Below are 21,744 nucleotides of genomic sequence, written 5' to 3'. Positions count from 1 at the left end.
TTACGTGGGCCTGGAGAGATGACCTGCTCTTCCAGAGGACTCAAATTCAACCCCTAGCTCTCAAATAGCAGCTCACAATCCTCTCTAACTCTGGTCCCAGGGATCTGACGCCCTCTTCTGTCCTCCACGGACACTGCATGACATACATCCAGGCAAAAGACCCATACATGTACAGTTTGAAAACCACGTACATTATTATCTGCCTGCCTCCCTCCCTCCCTCCACCTTTATATGACTTCTAGAGACTGAATTTAGGCTGACAGGTTTCCATGGCAAACCCTCTCCCCACTGAGCCAGGCAGCTAGGCCTCAAACACCTTGAGAAACAGCTTGCTCCTTCCTTTGGGTGCTTACAGCCTCTCCACAGCGACCCCCAGCTAACTTTAGTTCTTTTAGGGAAATGCTTGACTCTGACATTCCACGATCCCATCTTCTGCAGAGCCAAAGGTGGCTTCAGAATCGGCTCCCCTCCCTAGTCTCTTCAAGTGCATTATTTTTTTCCTGATGTCTAGTCTAGTCAGGACACCAAGGACAGAACAATTCCACCCAACTCTATCTTGGTGAACCAATGAGTTTATTTGGCTTACAGGACATGGGTGACCACCAAACAGCTGCATCACCGAAAGTCCCACCCCAGCATGGTGGCAACCTCCCCCAAACAGCAGAGATGGAGTTCTCCCTTTGGCTGGCCTTCCAGCACTCCCCAGGACCATGTGTGGCTGCAGCAGAGTAGCAGGCAGCTTGTGAGGAGGCAGGTTAGAATCCTTGATGAGGGTCCAGTGACCCTTCTCACCCCCTTCCTTCTATGAGAGAACGCTGGCAGACCTGATCTTAGGGACACTTGCAGGTAGTCACAGCTGCTTTGAGTGGGATGGTGACAGCCTGCAAGGTTGGTAGTACATATCTGTCATCCCAGCACTTGGGATGGCGGCAGCTGGATCTTAGACACAAAACAAATTCAACATCAACCTAGGCAATAGATCTTGCCGCTAAAAAAACGAAACAAGGCTGGTGGTATGCTAGTTAGTATTCAGCTTGCTGCTCCTTGCAGTGTATTCAATAAATCTGTTTTCCTCAAGACAACGACAACTGAACAATCAAGACAGTAACCAGGGCTGGGAGGATAGCTAGTTGCTTGTCCTAAAAGCATAAGGACCTGAGTTTGATGCCCAGAACCTACACAGAGATGCCGGACATGGTGGTACACACTTGTTTTTTGTTTTTTGTTTGTTTGTTTGTTTTTTTGGTTTTGGTTTTTCAAGACAGGGTTTCTCTGTGTAGCCCTGGCTGTCCTGGAACTCACTCTGTAGACCAGGCTGGCCAGAAATCTGCCTGCCTCTGCCTCCCAAGTGCTGGGATTAAAGGCGTGCACCACCAAGTGGTACACACTTGTAATCCCAGGGGTGCGGAGGAGCAGACAGGAGAATCCTTGGGGCTCGTTGGATAGCCAGTCTAGTCTAATTGGTAGGTTCGCGTCCAAGGAGAGACCCCGTCCCAAAGTAGGAGGATGACACCTGAGGATTTTCTTTGGCCTCCACATATACATGTGAACATGCCTCTGTGAGTACACGCATACGCGTGCGCACATACACACACACACACACCTGTGAGAACACACGTCTGTGAGAACATACACGTGCACACACATGCGCACACATGCTCTGTAGAGAGGCAGAGCAGGGCCATACCATCCTGTCTAATGCAATCCTTCCCACATCTCAACAGTTAAGACATTGCTCAGCCAGGCAGTGGTGGCGCACACCTTTAGGTCTCAGCACTTGCGAGGCAGAGCAGGTAGATTTCTGAGTTCTAGGCCAACCTGGTCTATAGAGTAAGTTCTAGGATAGCCAGGGCTACACAGAGAAACCTTGCCTTGAAAAACCAAAGACACTGTTCAAGTGAGTTAGGTGGGAAGCCGAGACCAGCCTACTGCCAACACAGGTCACTGAACCAAGGGCTCCAATGCCTGAGATGCCAGAATGAAGCCACACACTGAATCTGAGGGCTGTCCACCCCTTTCTTCCTTTTATTATGGCTCCTGCCTACTGGAGGCATGGGCACAGCTTACAGAAACATGAACAGCCCTTCAGTGTGCTGACAAGACAGTAAGACTGAGACAGAGGAAGCCACCTACCTGTCACACAGCTGATCGAGAATGTGAGTCCCTCACTTCTGTCCATTGTACTTCCCCATCCCCTTGTCCCTTTGTGTCCTCCAAAGAGAACTCAAGAGTCATTCCAGATTCCTTCTTGGCTGCTGGCGTCAGTTACTTGTTCCTATCCAGACTCAGTGGGACCCTTCTGCTGTCTGATGTCACCAACAGAGCATCCTCTGAGAGCATCTTCCAGTGGTCATAGGTTCTGGAGAAAGTTAAGACCCTCCAACATCCTCATCCTGACGATAGGCCACAGATCCAGAAGCTCAGTGTCAGGTATGACCAGTGAAGAAGCTGGCTGTCCCCTTTCACTCCAGGCTGAAGCTTCAGCATGGCCTTTGAACTCCTCAGATCTATGAACTGTGTCACATCTTGGACCAAGCCTCAGGAGGAAGATGACCAAAGCAGGGACCAAAGGTAGATATTGGCCATGCTGTGGCTCCCAGGTGGAAGAGCCACTCTCCTCTGAGCTCATGGTCCCTCACAGCCCACAAGGCTTGTGCTGGGCATGCGTCAGGATGATGCCTGGGAAGGACATCCTGCTGTTGAGATAGGGCTTGCTTTCCTCCGATGACAGAATCCCAGCAACAGTACTTTCCCCAAAGTGATTCACATCCTTCCTCGGGGACAAGGATGAATACAATCTTCTATGGAGATCCAGAGAGGTCCAAAGGGGCTTTAAGGAGCCAGATGTGATGACACACAACTGTGGTCTCAGCTCACCGTGAGGTGGAGGCAGGAGGGTCAGTTCAAGGAGAGCCTCAGCAATACATCGAGTTTGAAGCCAGCCTGGCCTACCCAAGAAGTTGCCTCAAAACACACACACATACACACATACATGCACACACGCACACAAAAAGGTCCTAGGGACACTAACATTATCAAAACTAGAATGCTTGTTTATTTTGGGGCATAGCAGAGTTCTCCGTGTCTGGTGGCAGAGAAAGTGCTCCAACTCCTACTGCTGGCTTGTTCCTTTGGAGTAAAGCAGTGGGAAGGAAATACCTGCCTGTGCTGCCACCTGCTGTCTGCAGCATGCCCAGCCTTGCTAGGACCCTGGCATTTCAAAAGCTCTCAGCTATGCACCCTGTGTCTTCAATTAATAACTCCTTTATTCTGGAAAAGCAAATCAAGTTCATATTCATATAAACACTGACATTACAAAGTACAGGGATGGGGAAAGGAGGAGACAAACCCCTCTACAAACCTGCTAACACTGTCTCACCCAACACAACCAAAACACTCTTCCTACAGCCAATCACTTCTATCATAAACCACAGGCAGAATCTTCTCCAGTAGATACACTGCTTCTGTTTGAGACGGCAGGCAAAAGGGACCAGAAGGTGGGGTAGGAGGCTTTATTCTTTTGGCAGATCCTCTCAGTCATTATAGATATTGCTGCACTGTTAATAAAAATATATGCTTCTCTGTTAAGCATTTAAAAAAAATCCAAGGATGAGATGGCTGAGGTCTCAGCTCAAGTATTTCCAAATACATGTCGTCCATTCCCTGACTGTTCCCTGTGTTATTTCTTGGTTGTTTTCCGGATCAATGCCATTCTCTGAAAGGAGACAGAGATGAGCAGTTAACAGGGTCAGAGTCAGGAGCTTTCTGGCACATCCAGAACCACTAGCAAATAGCATGGTCTAGATTATGGGGAACAGCACACAGGGCCGAGAGATGGTTGCAGAGGCCACTGGGCCCAGTTCCCGACTGAGAGAACAGCCTGCTCAGCTAAGCCTGCCACGATCACATGCAGTGCAGCTCACTTCCCATCAGGGCAGCTGTTGAGATCACAACACAAAGGATACCAGGCTTGTCACTGGAAGGCCAGTGCCCTTATTGGACTAAGGACAGGGACAACTGGCTCTTGATCAGAAATATCCTCACACTGTCAAGAAGGGGAGAGGACAGCAGCTAACGTGGAACATAACCCAGAATGTCAGGCAGAAAAGCCCAGGTAGCTCTCAGCACAAGCCTCACATACTTCTTCCTCTGACCTGGGTGGTGTATGGTATTCAAGGCAGCTTTCACTGTGAGCAGGTGGGCATGCCCACAGGAGATCTGGAATCAAGAGCTCTAAATGAAGACTGAAAGTGCACTTGCATCAAGGAAGCTTTGATGGAGCTTCCTCGGACCTCTGCCCTCTGGTGCAGTGAAGCTGGCTGCGCGGGGACTGACACTCCAGGAGGCAGCTGTTTGTACTCCCTCTGAGATGCAGTTCTAGGGACCAATCTTGGCTGTCCCAGGCTCCTCACCTGTTTGTGAGCTTCTGTGGTACAAGCTTTTTTGTAGGGTCTGATTTCCTCAGAGCCAAATCCTGGGATCCACATGTTCCACTGGCGCTCTGCAAAGAAGACACCAGCACAGAGCTGAGGCTCCAGCCAGACGGGCAATGCAGCTGGGAGAAGCAGCAAGACAGACCTGGACTCCAAATCCACACACATGGCCTCGCCAGGTTTCTTCATTGTTTTAGCACTGGGGCAAACACTACCACTGAGCTGTATCCTCTAAGTTCTTTAACCTTTTTAATTTTTATTTATTTATTTTTATTTTATTTATTTATTTTATTTTATTTTATTTTATTGGTTTTTCGAGACAGGGTTTCTCTGTGTAGCCCTGGCTGTCCTGGAACTCACTCTGTATTCCAGGCTGGCCTCAAACTCAGAAATCCACCTGCCTCTGCCTCCCAAGTGCTGGGATTAAAGGCGTGCGCCACCACTACTCAGCAATTTTTGTTTTTTAAAATATTACTTAGTAACATTAATTTTATATGCATGGAGTTATGTGTTTTACCTGCATGTATGTATGTGTGCGGTGTGCAAGCTTGCCCCAAGGATACCAGAAGAGGGTGCTAGATTCCCAGGATCTGGAGTTAAAGATGGTTATAAGCCACCATGTGGGTGCTGGGAATCAAACCTAAGCCCTCAGGAAGAGCATCCAGTGCTCTTAAACACTGAGCCATCTCTCTAGCTTTTATTTTATGTAGTGTTTTATTTAAGTGTATGTTTGGGTGAGTGTATGTAGGCACCCACAGAGGCCAGACAAGGGCATAGTATTCCCTGGAGCTTGAGTTCCAGGAAGCCACCTGATATGGATCAGGAAGCTGACACTGGGACGTAGGAAAGAATGACAAAGGCTCTTAACCACTGAGGCCTCTCGTTAGTCACCATTTGTATGTTTTTGAGGCGAAGATTGACACGCCTCCTAGACTAGAGCTGAACTCCCAGTGATCTAACTGCCTGCGCCGGCCTCTCAAGTGTGAGAGTGATGAACTAGAACTGAACTCCCAGTGATCTAACTGCCTGCGCCGGCCTCTGAAGTGTGAGAGTGATAACACTCTCCTGGCTACTGCCTAGCTTACTTCTCATGTTTTTAAAATCTATATTATGTTTTTCTGCATTTTATTTTTGGCTAGACACAGTGACACATGATTTTAGTCCCAGCAGTAGAGGTGCAGAGGCAGGTGGGTCTCTGTGAGTTCCAGGACAAGGTGACCTTTTTTTTTTTTTTTTTTTTTTTTAAAACAAGGTTTCTCTTTGTAACAAGCCCTAGCTGTCCTGGGAGATGACCCTTTCTTAAAAAAAAAATAAAAAAGTGTCTATATATACTTAGAGAATAAGTTATACTCAGCACGGTTTACCCAGATGCTATTATTCCTTTCCATATTGTACCCTATCTTCATATTTAATTATATCATGAGATTTCTTTAAAGACATTGAGTACAGTATTACAGGCCTAAAACTCCAGTCCTAACTTGTCCCTAGTTGTATACAAGTGGGTCCCTTTATGACTCCATCAGTGGTATCAGAGCAGAAAAGCGGGGCTTGTCTCTTCCTCTCTGACTCTGTACCTTCTTCTGAGACAGGATCTATCAGAGAACCTGCAACACACTGTTTTCCAGCCAGGCTGGTTGCCAGCAAGCCCCAGCAGCCTTCCTGCACATCCCGACTCCCTAGGGCTTTGATTACAGGAATGCACAGCCTTGACATTTTATGTGGGTGCTGGGGACTGCATGGAGGTCATCATGCATCTACAGTAAGAGCTCTTACCCACTGAGTCATCTCCTTGGCCCTCAAACAGAAATTTAGTGATTGTATCATTATATGTTACACCTGCTGCACATAAACATTGAGAGTAACTTGTGTTCAGCTATAGAATATGTCCTTTTTTTTTCAAGTTCATAAATACAATCTTCAAGTGGTGGCGCACGCCTTTAATCCCAGCACTTGGGGAGGCAGAGGCAGGCGGATTTCTGAGTTGGAGGCCAGCCTGGTCTACAGAGTGAGTTCCAGGACAGCCAGGGCTACACAGAGAAACCCTGACTCGAAAAACCAAATAAATAAATAAATAAATAAAAATAAATAAATAAATAAATAAATAAATACAATCTTCAAGGAAGACATTACGATCCTCATTTTATGGACAGGGAGACAGACTCTCAGAAGTCAGTACGAAGGCTGCTGTGTAGATGGAAAGTGAAGAATGTTTTAAATCTCATGTCCTGGGGCATCCCCCTTCCACAAAGACCCCTCTCTCTTCTATTAGGCGCTGCTTCTGAATGGCAAATTCCATGTCTAAAGGTCTGGTCCTGGTAGGAGGGTTTCTCTGACATTCGTCAGAGGTCCTATGGACTACTCATGGAGCTGCTTCAGGGAGAAATGAAACCACATACCTAGATGCAGCTGGACATCTTTCACCTCCAGGGTGCTGGACTTGCGGTGCCGAGCGAGCTGGCAGGCAGCTGTCACCACACTCTCAATAAAATCATCAGCGATCTGTAGCAGCATCTGGAGAGGGGAAATGGGAGAGTAAGTATGGCACTGGCCAGGTCAGGCTCCTGTTGTTGGGACAACTGTGTGCTTCCTGACTCTCAGATTTGGCCAGGCTTTCAATTAGCAGGCTGGAATCAGCATCTGGACCAGTGTGGATGAGGAGTAAGGAGGACAAACACATCACTCAGAACAAGAGCAGCTCGTGCCTTACTGAGGATATTTTCTGATCTTTCTGCATTCCCTGCCCCTCTGCCTTCTCCTGATTTAATCATGAAACAAAGGTGATCCCTGATTACTCACTGCTGACACATGACAGATCTGCTATTTGTTCTTTTACATACTCTTTTGTTTTTGTTTGTTTGTTCTTTCAAGACAGGGTTTCTCTGTGTAGCCCTGGCTGTCCTGGAACTCACTCTGTAGACCAGGCTGGCCTCGAACTCAGAAATCCACCTGCCTCTGCCTCCCAAGTGCTGGGATTAAGGCATCTACAACCACATACAGCCCACCAGACAGGGTCTTTTTTATTTTATGGTTTGTTTGTTTTTTAATTTTTATTTATGTATGTATGAGTATTCTGTGTGTGTATATATATAGTACAAGCCAGAAGAGGGCATCAGACCCCATTACAAATGGTTGTGAGCCATCATGTGGTTGCTGGGAATTGAACTCAGGACTTCTAGAAGAATATGCAGTGCTCTTAACCACTGAGCCATCTTTCCAGCCCTCAGACAAGGTCTTCTGTAGTCTAGGATGGCTTTGAACTCCTAATTCTCCTGCCTCTACCTCTTAGGGATTACATGCACATGACTTCATAGTCAGTGTATCCTTAATCATTTTAATTTTTCTTTTTCTTTTTTTTCGAGACAGGGTTTCTCTGTGTAGCCCTGGCTGTCCTGGAACTCACTCTGTAGACCAGGGTGGCCTCGAACTCAGAAATCCACCTGCCTCTGTCTTCCAAGTGCTGGGATTAAAGGCGTGTGCCACCACCGCCCGGCTTAAAGTTTTGTTTTTAAGGTTTGTTCGTTTAATGTTTTTGAGACAAAGTCTCACTGTGTGGCCCTGATTGGCCTTGAACTCACAGAGATCTGCTTGCTTCTACTTTCCAAGAGTTAGGACTAAAGGCATGAACCACCATGCCTGGCTATTTGCATTTTTGAGACAGTGTCTCACTATACAATCACAGCTGGCCTGGAGCTTGCTATGTTGACCAGGCTGGTCTTGAACTCACTCCAGGACTGCCTCTGTCTCTCAATTGCTGGGATAAAGACATGAGCCACCACACATTTATCTATGTGCAGGTGCCCTAGGAGATCAGAAGTCCTAAGAGGGTGTCAGATCCTCTGGAGTTACAGGTGATTGTGAGCTGCCTGAAATGGTTGCTGGGAATCAAACTTGGATCCTGTGTAAAAGCAGCAAGTGCTCTCAATGACTAAACCATTTCTCCAGGGCCTTTGGAGGGCTTAATAAGGACATCAAGTATCTTCCACCAACCTCAGCCTATTTCTATGAGGCAATGTCTCGCTGAACTGACCCTTTCTCAGCACACTGAGAATCCACCTGTCTCTGCTCCTTGTGGAGCTGGGGTTACACGCCCAAGTGGGATGCCCACCTTCTCACACTGGTTCCTGTATCAGATCTTTAGCTCGAATGCTTGTGTAGCAAGTGCTCTTAACTGCCCAGCCACCATCCCTCTTGACCTTTATCCCCAGTCGTTAAAGGAAGATGGCAAGACTAAGACCAACCTGCTCAGGGATGTGTAACCAGTGAGCAGTGGAGATGGAACTTAGCCTCAGGGGTTAAGTTGAAATCCTGAGGTCTTTTATATATTGTCTACATGTACATCTGTGCCTGGTGTATGGAGGCTAGGTGTCAGATCTCCTCAGTCTAGAGTTTTAGACAGTTGTAAGCTGTCGTGTGGGTGCTGGAAACTGAACTCCAGTCCTCTGGAAGAGCAGCCCTGCATAAAATTCATTTTTATTTAAAAACCTTTTTTTTTTTAGATTTTTAAATTTTATTTTATGTTTACAAATATTTTGCCTGTATGTGTGTTTGTACCTGTACTTGCATAAGTCAAAAGTGGGCATCCCCTGGAACTGGAGTCATAGATGGTTGTAAGCTACCACGTGGGTGCTGGGAACTGAGTGTCTTCTACAGGAGCAAGGGCTCTTAAATGCCAAACCACCTCCAGCCCCACCCCATATTTTTATTTTCTCTGTATCCATGGAGGTATATGCATATGCCCATGTGTGAGGATGCCCAGGAAGCCAGAAGAAGGCATCAGATTACTTGCAGCAGGAGTTAAGGGAGTTGAAAGCTGTCCGATTCAAGTGTTGGAAGCCAAACTGGAATCCTCTTAAAGATCAGTAAATGCTCTTAACTGCTGAGGTATTTCCCAAACCCACCGTCTTTGCTCCTACTCACCATGCTGTCTCGATGCAGGGCCACATTGTCTCTGATCCCCAACTCCACCTTACCTCTTCCACATCTTCATCCAGCTGCTCATTAGGGTCCACTTCTCTTACTAGGTCTTGTAATTTCTTCTTGGTCAATACCTAAAGTGAATTGGGGGAGGAGTTTTCATAAGTATCAAGGAAGCAAATCTCATTGAAGCTACAGAAGACAGGCTGTCAAATGGCTGGGTTTAGTCTCGGTCAGTTAGCCCTACCTTGTGGTACAGCTACAAATGTACAATCCAGACAGAAGCTGTCATGGGAAAGAGAGCGAGAGCATGGAGGGAGATGGGGGAGAGTAGTTTAAAGCAGAGGCCAGCATCTAACTGACAGGCAGCTTATGCAGTTTCATCTTTCACACTCTTCTCTGCATCTGGCTGACAGTTCAAGCTGGGTATGGTGGCACACACCTGATGGCACCAGGTAGGTGGAGGCTGGCAGCTGTCTAAGTTTGAGGCCATCCTGGCCTATAAAGTGAGTTCCAGGACAGCTAGGGCTACACAGATGTCTCAAAACAACTCTCTCCCCACAAAAAAAAAGAAAGAAGAAGAAGAAGAAGAGGAAGAGGAGGAGGAGGAAGAGGAAGAAGAAGAGAAAAAGAAAAAGAAAAAGAAAAAAGAAAAAAAAGAAAAAAGGAAAAAGAAAAAAAATCTAACAGTTCTATGAGGGCAACCACCGTGTGGTTATCTCTATATACCTAAGTGATGTATAAGCAGCTAGCGTTATCACCCCTCTTTTCTAAGGAAAGTCATGCCACATCTAAGATTACGTTAAAACATGATGAGGGAGCTGAAGATTCAGCTTGGTTGTAGACTGCTTGCCTGGCTTGATCCTACATCAGATTCCCAGCATCACAAATAGAAACAAACAACAAAACACAACAGTTTCCCCCTGCCCTGACCCCCCCTTTGTGAAATACGCCCTCACAATGTAGCTCCGGTTGTCCTGGGGCTCACTCTGTTGACCAGGCTGGCTTTGAACTCAGATCTGCCTGACTCTGTCTCCTGAGTGCTAGGAGGCTTCTCTCTCTCTCTCTCTCTCTCTTTCTTTCTTTCTTTCTTTTTTTTTTTTTTGGTTTTTCGAGACAGGGTTTCTCTGTATAGTCCTGGCTGTCCTGGAACTCACTCTGTAGACCAGGCTGGCCTCAAACTCAGAAATCTGCCTGTCTCTGCCTCCCAAGTGCTGGGATTAAAGGCATGTGCCACCACCGCCCGGCCAAGGCTTCTCTTTACGGTAATTAGGGGTATGTATGTGTTTACATGTGCCCACTACAATGCATATGTGGAAGTAAGAGGATAACTTGAGGAACTAGGGTCTCTCCTTCCACCACAGATTTGGGGACAGAACTTGGATTATCAAGCTGGCAGCATGTGCCTTTACTGGTTGAGCCATCTTGGTGGCCTTCAGTTTTTTTGAGACAGGGTCCTGAACTTGTTTTATAGTAGAGGCTGAGGAACTCCTGACTTCCTCCTACGACCTGGCAAGTCCTGGGATCACAGGTGTGACTTTCTTGCTCTTTTCCAGCAGCTTCCAGAGTCAACACAGGCTGGTCTCTGCTCAGACAACCCTTCCCCAAGCAGCTTGGCTAGTCCTTCTACCCACTCCCTTAAATTGCCCCTCAACCAACCTATGCAGCCTACAAGATCCAAGGCAAAGGTTATACTTCTTTTCTAGTTGCTCTAGAATCAGAGTCACAGGTACAAAGAGGGAATCCCTGCTGCCATTGATGGCAGCAGTAAGATAAACTACAGGAAGGAACAACTGAAGAGAAGACTCTCATTTTACAAATAAGGAGCTATACTATACTACAGTATAGATACTATACTATATAGATAGCTATGCTGTACAGATAACTCATAAAGTATCTGCTACTGCTGAGTGTGGTGGTCCACTCTATAATCCCAAGGCTTGGCAGGAGGATTGCCTATGACCTGAGGCTGGCTGGGGCTACACAGTAGCTGGGGTTCCAGTCACTCTGGGCTACAGACTAAAACAGTAGATCAACAAAATAAAATCAAAACTCCAGCCACCTGCCATATGAAAGTTTGTTTTTACATGTGTTTATATGGATATACATATATATGTACATGCAGCCATACATAAGAGAGTAGAAACTGACAATGTAGACAATAATTCAATACAAATGCTAGAGGGGAAGACCTTCTTCAACAGAAAGAACAAGTACCTGACAATGTCCATCTCTGTATGGACAGGGCCAAATCAGAGAGGGGGCTAAGAGGAAGAAAGGCTGAGAGGTACCTGGTTGTTCTCAGGGCTAAGACGACCGCCTGTCCCAGGAGTGCCTGGTATCTTTCCCACAGTGGTGCTATTGGCCATGGAGCCTTGTGGCGGGGTGCTGGCTGGCTCTGGTTTTATGGATGAGAAACTGGAGAGGTTGATTAGCGCTGAGGGGCCAAACTGGTTCATAATCTGCCGAGCTTTAGACCTCAGCTCATGGAGCTTCTCGAGGTCCTGCTTCTTCTTAGAGCTGTGAGGACCAAGGCCGATCAACTGGAGAAAGAACCAGTCAGTTACTCTAGAGACACCTGCAGTGCTGGCTGACTTGTAAAAGTAACATGAACTCTGTCAGACTCTGAGTCTTATCTGAGAGGGTGATCCCTTGATGTTGACATTAAAATGGAGGGAATAAAGAATTTCATAGCTCTCACCTGGTTTTTAGAAACCATCTTGTCTCCAAAACCGAAATGAAATAGTTCACAAAATTGAAATAAGGAAAAAAGTAAGTGAAATCAGCAATCTTATTTTAAAAAATGAAGTAGAATAAGTAAGACATTTTTGAGGAATCCACACAAGCAGAATACTGGGTTAAGAGTACTTACATGCATCATCATCATCATCATCATCATCATCATTATTATTATTATTGGTTTTTTCGAGACAGGATTTCTCTTTATAGCCCCAGGCTGTCCTGGAACTCACTCTGTAGACCAGGCTGGCCTCGAACTCAGAGATCCGCCTGCCTCTGCCTCCCAAGTGCTGGGATTAAAGGCGTGTGCCACCACTGCCCATCCATGCATTATTTTAAGCATCAAATAATGTTAAATTCAAATAAACAGAAGCACAATCAAATACTTGAAACTCAGTTACAAAGCTTAAGAAAACAATTAGTTCACTTTCAAAACATGTTGAAGAATTTCAAGACATGCTTAACTCCAAGGCAGGGCTCTGCCCAATAAACACAACTTTTAGCAACTAATAAGAGCTCTGCTTTACCACTGACAAACTTTTCCCATTTGTGTTTTAGTGTTTCTTCAAGACATGCCAGGCCCTTGCCTAAAGCAGCCACAACTCCTAAATCTTAGAGCCATTACACTGACTCTGCAGACATCGGCTGCAGTGTCAAGACCAGAAGCACATACACCAAGTTCTGCCCATGGCGGCCTCAAGGATTTTACTTACTGCTATCTGAGTGTCTAGATCTTTAATTACATCAGCAACAGCTGTAAGCCCGCTGTAATGTGAGGCAGCCATTTTCAAAAGCTACCTGTAAACAAATAACTAGTATCAAGTACCACCCTGGCCACAGAACTATTCCAGTTGTGTGGCATGGTGCAACTTTGCCAGCAGGAATCCAGCTGAGGACACAGCTCAGTGCTAGAGCGCTTGCCTAGCATGTGTGAGGCCCTGGCTTCGTAACTGCGTCAAGACTGTATTGTAAAGTCAGGTGTGGCAGCTGAGGCAGGAGGATTTTGGGTATGAGGCCAGAGTCAGCTATCCAGGTAGCTGTTCTCACCCTAAACAGCAAAACTATAGGTACACGGTTGAGAATTCAACGAAATAACAAAGTCTAACTGCCCTCATCCCATCTGCCACAGTTGAGCTGGGGCTGGCTGACGGGAGAATGGCATGCTCTAACGGCTTCTCCTTTTCAAAGTTTTCCTTTTTTTGTTGTGATCACTCTTTAAAGTGATGGTGGATGCTGTTAATTCCATCACTCAGGAGGAAGAGGCAGGCAGATCTCTATGAGTTCTAGACTAACCAAGGCTATACAATAAGACCCTGTCTCAAAAAAAGAAAGAAAAGGAATGACAGAAGAAAAAAGGAAGGAAAGGAATGAAGGGAAAAAAGAAGAAAGGAAGGAGGGAAAGTTGGGAGACAGGAATAAAAACAGATTCTATTTAAACAATTTTTCTTCTGCAATGGTCAGGAATTTTACTATTGAAACACAGTATCGGAGTCAAGGGGACTATTTGCTGGTGGCAGAAAAGCCTTGTGACTATGGTGCCCAGCCTGACTTAATAACTGGGTTTTACCTTGCTGTTTCCTCTCCAGCTTCTAGTTGTCTACACAAATTAGTGTTTCATAGTTTACATGAACTGAAAAGAACAAGTGATCTGAAACTAGGGAGCAAAAGAAAAGTTTTTTACTTTGTGCTTTTTTTTTTTTTTTTTTGGTTTTTCGAGACAGGGTTTCTCTGTGTAGCCCTGGCTGTCCTGGAACTCACTCTGTAGACCAGGCTGGCCTCGAACTCAGAAATCCACCTGCCTCTGCCTCCCAAGTGCTGGGATTAAAGGCGTGCGCCACCACCGCCTAGCCAGGTTTTTTTCTTAAAACTTTAAAATTTATTTATTTTATTTATGAGTACACTGTCACTGTCTTCAGACACACTAGAAAAGGGCATCAGATCCCATTACAGATGGTTGTGAGCTGCCATGTGGTTGCTGGGAATTGAACTCAGGACCTCTGGAAGATCAGTCACTGCTCTTAAATGCTCTATCATCTATCCAGTCCCATTTTGGATAGTTGAACTTGTGTAGACTGTTTTCAATTAATAGGTCAGTGGTTGAGCATGTGTATCTGGGTTCAAGTACTAATGCCCTATATTGTTTTGAACAAGTTATGCAATCCTATGTGTGTATACATGTTCATATGGAGATTAACTTCAGGTATAGTTCGTTACTTAGGCCTTGTGTACTTTTTTTTTCTTCTTCAAGACAGTCTTTCTCTGTGTAGCCCTGACTGTTCTGGAACTCACACTGTAGACCAGGCTGGCTTTGAACTCACAGAGCTTTACCTTCCTCTGCCTCTCAGAGTGCTGGGATAAAAGGTGTATGCTACCACCATCTGGCTCCCCCAATTCCTTTAACTAAAACAAAACAAAACAAAACAAAAAACAAACAAACAAAAAAAAACAGTTACAAAGTGTGTTATGAGACCTGACACTGAATTTCTGAAAGCACACAGAAGAGTATGAATACAAATGTTTTCTAATATTATAAATGTGCATATCCTTCATTCTCTTCTAAATCATAGTTATAAAAGTCAGTTTTGTGGGGGGTTGTTTTGCTTTGTTGAGGCAGGAACTCTATGTAGACCTGACTAGCCTGGATCTCAGATCTGCCTGCCTGACTCCAGTGCTGGGATTAAAGATTAAAGGTATCAGCATCCTTGTCTGGTGGGATTTGGGATTCTTTTGCTGTTTTTGAGACAGGGTCTTAAGCTCTTATTGTCCTGGAACACACTGCACAGACAAGATTAACTTCAAACTCACAGACAGCCACCAGCCTCTGTTTCCCAAGTGCTGGGATTAACGGTGTGCTACCTCATGCACAGTGGCAAGATCAGTATATTACAAAGTTTTGCTCATTGTGGTCACTCATTATACTACCCTCGTATCAGAACCATTCTGGCTTTGGGGGGGGGTGTTATTTATTGTATGTTTTTAGGGTCTTGCTATGTACCTAGATTGACCTGGAATTCACTAGGAGACAACTGAACTCATAAACAACCTTCCTGCCTTAGCCTCCCCATGCTGGCATTACAGGTCCGAACCACCAGATCCAGGTCTTTTCTGAGACAGAATGTTGTTCCAGACCCTTAGTTAGATTAGCACTTGTTAGCAGCCTAAATTGACTTTGAATCAGGAATGCTTCTCCTGACTCACCCCCCTGTTCCACGTGTGAAGATCACAGTATATGCCACCACGCCTAACTTCTGTAATCACTTTTACAGTTAGAGAATTTTTTTCTACTTACTACTTGTTTTATGTTGGGCAAGGGACAGACAGACATGGGTCATAGTGAGGATGGGAGTCAGAAGATAACTTTGGGGAGTTGGTTCTCTCATTTCTCCATGTTGATCAAGCTTAGATAAGGTTAGGATTGACAGCCAGCACTCTGGTTCTCTGAGGTATCTTATTGGTCCTAATGACTAGAGTTATTTTTGAGGGTTTTTGTTTGTTTTTGTAGGGAAGAGTCGGGTTATTTATGTTAGGGTAGGATATTTTGTCTTGTTTGTATGAGGCTATGGGTTTGATCTCCTGCATAGGGAGGGATGGAGGAAGGATTGAAGCCTGCAACCCCAGCTACTTGGAAAACCAGGCAGGATGATCACATAAGCCCAGGCATTCAAGGGAGACTCCATCTCAAAGAATAAAAATAAATAGCTGGGTACAGTAGTGAGTGCCTGTAAACCCAGTACTTCTGAGCTGACGGCAGGAATACACTTCAAGGTAGTCCTGAGCTGCATAGGCAGTTCAAGGCTACTGTGGGGTACATGAGACAGCACTAAAAAAAAAAGACCAAAAATATAAAAAATAAAAATAAAAAAGGGGCCGGGCAGTGGTGGCACATGCCTTTAATCCCAGCACTTGGGAGGCAGAGGCAGGCCTGGTCTACAGAGTGAGTTCCAGGACAGCCAAGGCTATACAGAGAAACTGTCTCAAAAATCAAAAATCAAAAAAATAAAATAAAATAATAAAAAAATAAAGGGAACAGTGAATTGAAAAGTCATATCAGTGCAGGGTGGTGATGCACACCTTTAATCCCAGCCCTGGGGAGGCAGAGTCAGGTGAGAGTTTGAAGTCAGTCTGGTCTGCAGATTGAGTTCCAGAACAGCCAGGGCTACACAGAGAAACCCTGTTTCAAATAAGAATAAGAAGAAGAAGGAGAAGAGGAGGAGAAGAAAGAAGAGAGAAGAAAGAAGAAGGAGGAGGAAGAAGAAGAGGAAGAGGAGGAGGAGGAGGAAGAGACAGATGGATAGAGTGTATACAGGAGGCTTATGAGAGGTACTGTGGAAAACCCAAGTGAAAAGAGCTAGGTGCCATCTGTGACCCTAGTTCTACATCTGTTTTAGCTGCTGAACCTTGTAGATTCTAAAGTCCCTTTAAGGTTCAACAAGCAGTGTAAGTTGAAAATTAAGTCTATATGTGAATATTTCAAGATGACTCTAGGACACTTGTTTCACAGTGCAGAACACAAACTGGATGTTGGGTTGGGATGTAGCTCAGTTGGTAGTGTGGTTGCCTAGTATATGTGATACTGTGGGTTGGATACCACGCACCACGTAAACTTGGTGTAGTGGCCCATGCCTGTAATCCCAGCACTGAGCATCAGAATTAGCTATATAGTTTGAGGCCAGCCTCGGCTAGTGACTCTGAATCAGAAAAGAAAGCTGTAGGGAGCTGGAGAGGTGGTTCAGTGATTAAGAGTACATCTTCTCAGCCGGGCGGTGGTGGCACTAATCCCACCTTTAATCCCAGCACTTGGGAGGCAGAGCCAGGTGGATTTCTGAGTTCGAGGCCAGCCTGGTCTACAGAGTGAGTTCCAGGACAGCCAGGACTACACAGAGAAACCCTGTCTCGAAAAACCAAAAAAAAAAAAAAAAAAGAGTACATCTTCTCTTTCAGAGGAACCATGTTAAGTTCTCAGCACTCATACCCTCATACCAAGGGGCTCACAACACTCCAAACTCCCATCTCCAGGGGATCTGACTTCTCTGATCTCTAGCTTACAGACAAAGACATTAGTTGCTCTTGCAGAAGATCTAGTTTCTATCCCCAGAATCTACACAATGGCTCACAATACAGTTCTAGGGGGACCCAATGCCCTTTTCAGGACTCTGAGAGAATCAAGCACAAATGTACATAAACATGTATTGAGGCAAAACATTCAGACACATAAAAAATAAGGAAGCAGAAGGGTCTCTGTGAATTTGAGGCCAGCCTGATCTTTAGAGTTCCAAGGTAGTCAGGACTACACGGAGAGACCCTGTCTCAATGCTCTTTCCAACAAGAAATGAACAAAAAAACAAACACATCTTTAAAAATGGTACCAGGGGCTTTGGCTTCCCAAATCCTCCCTTTGCTTTGTGGATGTCTTTCTGTGTGCTGGCTGAAAATGTCTCAGCATTCTTAGTAAAGCCTTAAAAAATAATAGTAGCGGCTGAGCTACAGGGAAAATAATGCTTCAAGTATTTTTTTTTAAATCTTTTCCTTTCTTTATTCAGTGTGTCTGTACTGATGGGATCAGAGGATAATTTTGGGAAGTGGTTCTCTCCTCCCACCATGCAGGACTCAGGAACTGAACTCAAATCATCACTCTTTGTGGCAATCACCTTAAAAGAAGAACCACCTCACCTGATCTGCTTTTCTTTTTTTTTCCCCTGGAGATAAAGTCTCATGCTGACATTGAACTCCCGATCTTCCAGCCTCCACCTCCAATGTAATGGGATTACAGTCAAGCACCAAGACGCCTGGCTCTGTTAGCCCAAGCATCCACAACATGCTAGCTATTAACTGGAAAGTTAATCAGATGTAGCCCTAATTTTCTTTCTTTCTTTTTTTTTTCTTTTTTTGGTTTTTTGAGACAGGGTTTCTCTGTGTAGCCCTGGCTATCCTGGAACTCACTCTGTAGACCAGGCTGGCCTCGAACTCAGAAATCCGCCTGCCTCTGCCTCCAAGTGCTGAGATTAAAGGCGTGCGCCACCACCGCTGGGCTGGACATTCTTATATGTACAATAGGACTAAGCAGACTTAACTGTGGAGCTGTGATAAGGAAGTGAGGTGCTTCAAAGTGCTTAAGTTGTTCATGGTGGCACACGCCTTTAATGCTAATACTCCGGAGGCAGAGGCAGGCACATCTCGAGTTCAAGGCCAGCCTGGTCTAAAGAGTGAGCTCCAGAACAGCCAGGGCTACACAGAAAAACCCTGTCTTGAAAAATAAGCAAACAAACAAAAAAACAAAACAAAACAAAAAAGATGAAAGAAAACAGAGCAAAAAACCCAAAGTGCTAAAGTCGTGCCCGATTCATCTGAGTAGGTTTCAGTTGTGGATCATTATGAAGGGAAATGACAGGGTTCAAGTCACTCTTCTAAAAGCAATCCCTAGAAAGTGTTCTAGGCCGAATTTACTTGTCAATCTTGCAACACATTATTGAAAAATAAATAAAATGGATTTCACTTAAAAGTTTGTTTCCTTGTAACGTTTATGGTATCTATGTCAATGCCATAATAGGTACTAAAATATTAAAATCCGTTAAAAAAAAATCTCTTCTGAGTTTCAGGGCAGAGATTCTAAAAGCATTTATTCGAGTAATTTCCAAGCATCTCTTATTTGATGTACATGGTAGAATGCTGTATAACTTAAGAATTGGCTCACAGTGATCCTAATCCTTCTTTGGACCCTCTTTTCCTTAAAGAATTCAAAATGGTCTTTTGCTGTCCTTCCATCTACGACAGTTTGGTTGTGATGCAGAGATCTGTGCTCAACAGGGGCTGAACGGAATAGGGCTTAAAGCACTTACCAGTATATAACTGAGTTCAAACTGCTTTCAACTTCACATCTGATTCACAATAATGAAGAAAAACGAAAACGTTTCATGTGGGTTTTCTAGATTAAGTATCTGACACAAGAAAAAGCCTAAATGCAAAAAGCCAAATAGGCAGCGCCAAGAAGTCTTCCCCCGAACATATCTTAATCCTCCGTGTACAGAGAACAGATCGCTAAATCTTTTCAACCTCTCTCCCTTGAAGGCTGGGAGATCAGCCTTCCAGGACCCCTTAGATCCTCCACTTCTAGGAGCTCGGGTCCTCACATCCCTATCCCTTCAGAAACTCGAGACTGGAAGCCCGGATCTTGTCCCCAAAGACCCAGTCCTCACTGCCCGTTTCTATACCCTTTCAAATTCAAGTCTTCTCTGCCTGCTTCTCTATTTCCAGTTCCTAAGTCTTTGCTGCCCTGTTTCTGAATCCTTAGGAGCTGGAACTTTACTGTCCCGCTTCTGTCTCTTAGGAGCCCGAGTCCTCTTGGGCTCCACTTTTACCTCTCTGGAGCCTGTCTTCACGCCCCGTTTCGTTCCTACCCTCGCTTCCTATAAAGTACGGGGTCTTCACCATCCTGTCCCTCTCAGAAGGCTTTCCCTCAGGTGCTGCAGAATTCACATCCGTCCTCGTTTCCTAAGTCTCATTCAGAGTCCAAGTCCCCAACAGCCGCTGCTTCTGCGAGCCCGAACCCCTCAAGTCCCGTCCCAAGAGCCTGGCTCCTCACAGCCCCGTCTCTTCCACAACCTAGTTCTTCCAGCACTGACCCGCTGTGCGTCTGGGTCCTGACACCCTCCTCCCGCTCTTCGTCCTCAACTGCCAGGGCCCAGGACTCACAGGCAGCAGCGTCTATCTCCCCATGATATGCGGAGACTGCCCCAGTGAAGCTTTCGTCTCAGCAGCCGGTCCGACTGCGCGGCCCTCCCCAAGCACTTCCGGCACCGCTCCCCGCCTCCAACCCGGAAACGCGCGGCTCTTCCGGCCTCCGGGCGCGCGCCTGACTCGCGCAGGCGCAGACCTTACTATGACACGTGGTTGAGCTGTGAGCTTTGCGCCGAGCCTTGCCGGTTGTGTTTTCTGCTGTGTCGCTGACTGGTGGGCCAAATATGCGTCTCCTACCTCGGCGTGAATCTCTGCTCTAGATGTTTCTTTCCGACTCATATCTTTCACTAGCGTGACCGGTAACCCACGGCCTCGGGAGGTTTCCAAGTCGCCATATTTGGTTGGTGCCTTTGTTATGCTATGAGGATGGAACCTCAGTTCCACGTAGATACCAACTATGTGACTCTTAAACAGCGTAGTTGGCAGCACAAGAAGTTGGGGACTAGAGAGGCTGATTGCGCCTATTAGTTCATTTGTAGCTCAGTAACACTTGGACGAGAGCAATCTGTGAGGAACTGGTTAAGTCCCTCACTTGTAATATGTAATAGTGGAAGAAACTTGTGTGAAATTCTAAGAGATGTAGGTTCTCAACTTGAGCTGAAAATTCTCAGTCCAAAGCCCGGGGTGGTCCAGTAACCGTTAAACCATTAAGCCTTGAGCTTTGAGTACTTTTTTCTTTATTTTCCTTGTTCCAAATGTTAGGCATGCAAGCAACACGCGGTTTCAGCCCCTGGCAAGGATTCTCATTAAAATGGAGAACTCGCAAACCAATGTTTCTAACATCTAAGAGCTACCTACGGTTTCTGCCCAAATAGATGCCGTTCTATCTTTCCATCCTCATCCTATTAGGCTCATCCACCCTCTTGGTCCAAAGTCCTGGATGCACAGGTTTAGTTACCATTAAGTGATAAAGTGACTATAGCCCTATTTTTCTTTTTGGATTTATTTTATGCATAAAAGTGTTTTGTCTGCATTTATATATGTATGCCATGTGCATGCCTGGTGTACTAAGAGGTCAGAAGAAGCCTTGGCGTTGAAGTTACAGATAGTTGTGATCCACCAAGTGGCTGCTTGTACTGATCTTAGGCACTCTGGAAGAGTAACAGGTTCCTTAACCCCTGAGCCATGTCTCCAGCCCCAGCGTTATTTTCCTGTCATGGTTCTCAGAGTTAGGCAAATCAGTTTGTCGTTGCATTCTTGCATCTACTAAACCTTTTTTTTTTTTTTTTTTTTTTTTGCTATGTGCTAGGTATATCCTGTTGGGGAAGTCAGACCTCACTGTGCACAAGAGGGAAGGGTATCAATAAATTAAGACTGAGTGATAGAGGGTTCTGAGCCAATGCTCCTTAAGACTCAGGTAGCCAGCATGGCTGAAGCTTGGTTTGGGTGTCAGGAAGGGACAGAAGAGGGAGGAGGGTTTTATTCAGTATACAGTGAAAAGACATGGAAACTGAGGCGTGAGACGGTAATTCATATTTCAGGAAACATCGGTGGTACGGCATCTTGGCTCAAGCCATTGGCAGGTAAATATCTGAGTTTGAGGTTAGCCTGGTCTTCAAGCTAGCCAGTGCTCCACAGTAAGAGTCAAATAAAGGATGAGTACTTGGACTCTAGAAGGATCCCTTGATAGACAGTTGGTAGCGCCTGCCTGGCTCCTTAGGGTTTCAGCCACACTTCTTCCTGTTTATGCAGCTCTTGTAGCTTCCACTTAATAAAAAGCAGGGAACGCCATATGCTATTAAAGTGTAATGACCAACAGTCTGGTTTTTTGTTGTTTTTTCAAAAAGTATTCATAAGCTCCTACACACACTTTTTAATGTAAAAACAGTAAGGGGGGGGGAGGGGCTCACTAAATGGGTAAAGTACTTGGTGTACAAACATCAGGATCTGCGTTCCAGCCCTAGCACCCTCAGAAAAAGCTAGC

General features: G+C 45.5%; 1 protein-coding gene across 5 annotated transcripts; it reads right to left on the bottom strand.

Annotated features, from left to right (window-relative positions):
- Window positions 1-3,032: 3,032 nt before the first annotated feature.
- On the bottom strand, window positions 3,033-19,888 carry Taf12 (TATA-box binding protein associated factor 12). Of its 5 annotated transcripts, none has more exons than XM_028759770.1 (7): window positions 19,706-19,865; window positions 18,923-18,961; window positions 11,639-11,890; window positions 9,404-9,481; window positions 6,830-6,944; window positions 4,413-4,501; window positions 3,033-3,715 (listed from the first exon to the last, which is right to left on the bottom strand). In XM_028759770.1, the coding sequence occupies exons 3-7, from the start codon at window positions 11,804-11,806 to the stop codon at window positions 3,680-3,682; spliced, it is 486 nt and encodes a 161-aa protein (XP_028615603.1). In that variant the 5' UTR covers window positions 11,807-11,890; window positions 18,923-18,961; window positions 19,706-19,865; the 3' UTR covers window positions 3,033-3,679. The 5 variants fall into 5 exon arrangements, with proteins under 5 accessions (XP_028615603.1, XP_028615602.1, XP_028615601.1 ...); XM_028759769.1 differs by having other exon boundaries at window positions 19,776-19,858; XM_028759768.1 differs by lacking the exon at window positions 18,923-18,961 and having other exon boundaries at window positions 19,776-19,888.
- Between the last annotated feature and the right edge of the window lie 1,856 nt (window positions 19,889-21,744).

The sequence above is a fragment of the Grammomys surdaster genome, unplaced genomic scaffold (assembly GCF_004785775.1).
Source record: "Grammomys surdaster isolate TR1022 unplaced genomic scaffold, NIH_TR_1.0 126313, whole genome shotgun sequence".
Taxonomy (NCBI): domain Eukaryota; kingdom Metazoa; phylum Chordata; class Mammalia; order Rodentia; family Muridae; genus Grammomys; species Grammomys surdaster.
This window is presented reverse-complemented; position numbering and strand designations above follow the sequence as displayed.

What these genes read in the sequence shown, in the direction of transcription:
- Taf12 (XM_028759768.1), bottom strand. Translation starts at nt 11,806, where the DNA reads ATGAACCAGTTTGGCCCCTCAGCGCTAATCAACCTCTCCAGTTTCTCA. An exon ending in TGGATGAAGATGTGGAAGAG is followed by an intron (nt 6,945 to 9,403) that starts GTAAGGTGGAGT and finishes TCCCCTCTCCAG; the next exon opens with ATGCTGCTACAGATCGCTGA. An exon ending in CCACAGAAGCTCACAAACAG is followed by an intron (nt 3,716 to 4,412) that starts GTGAGGAGCCTG and finishes GTCTCCTTTCAG; the next exon opens with AGAATGGCATTGATCCGGAA.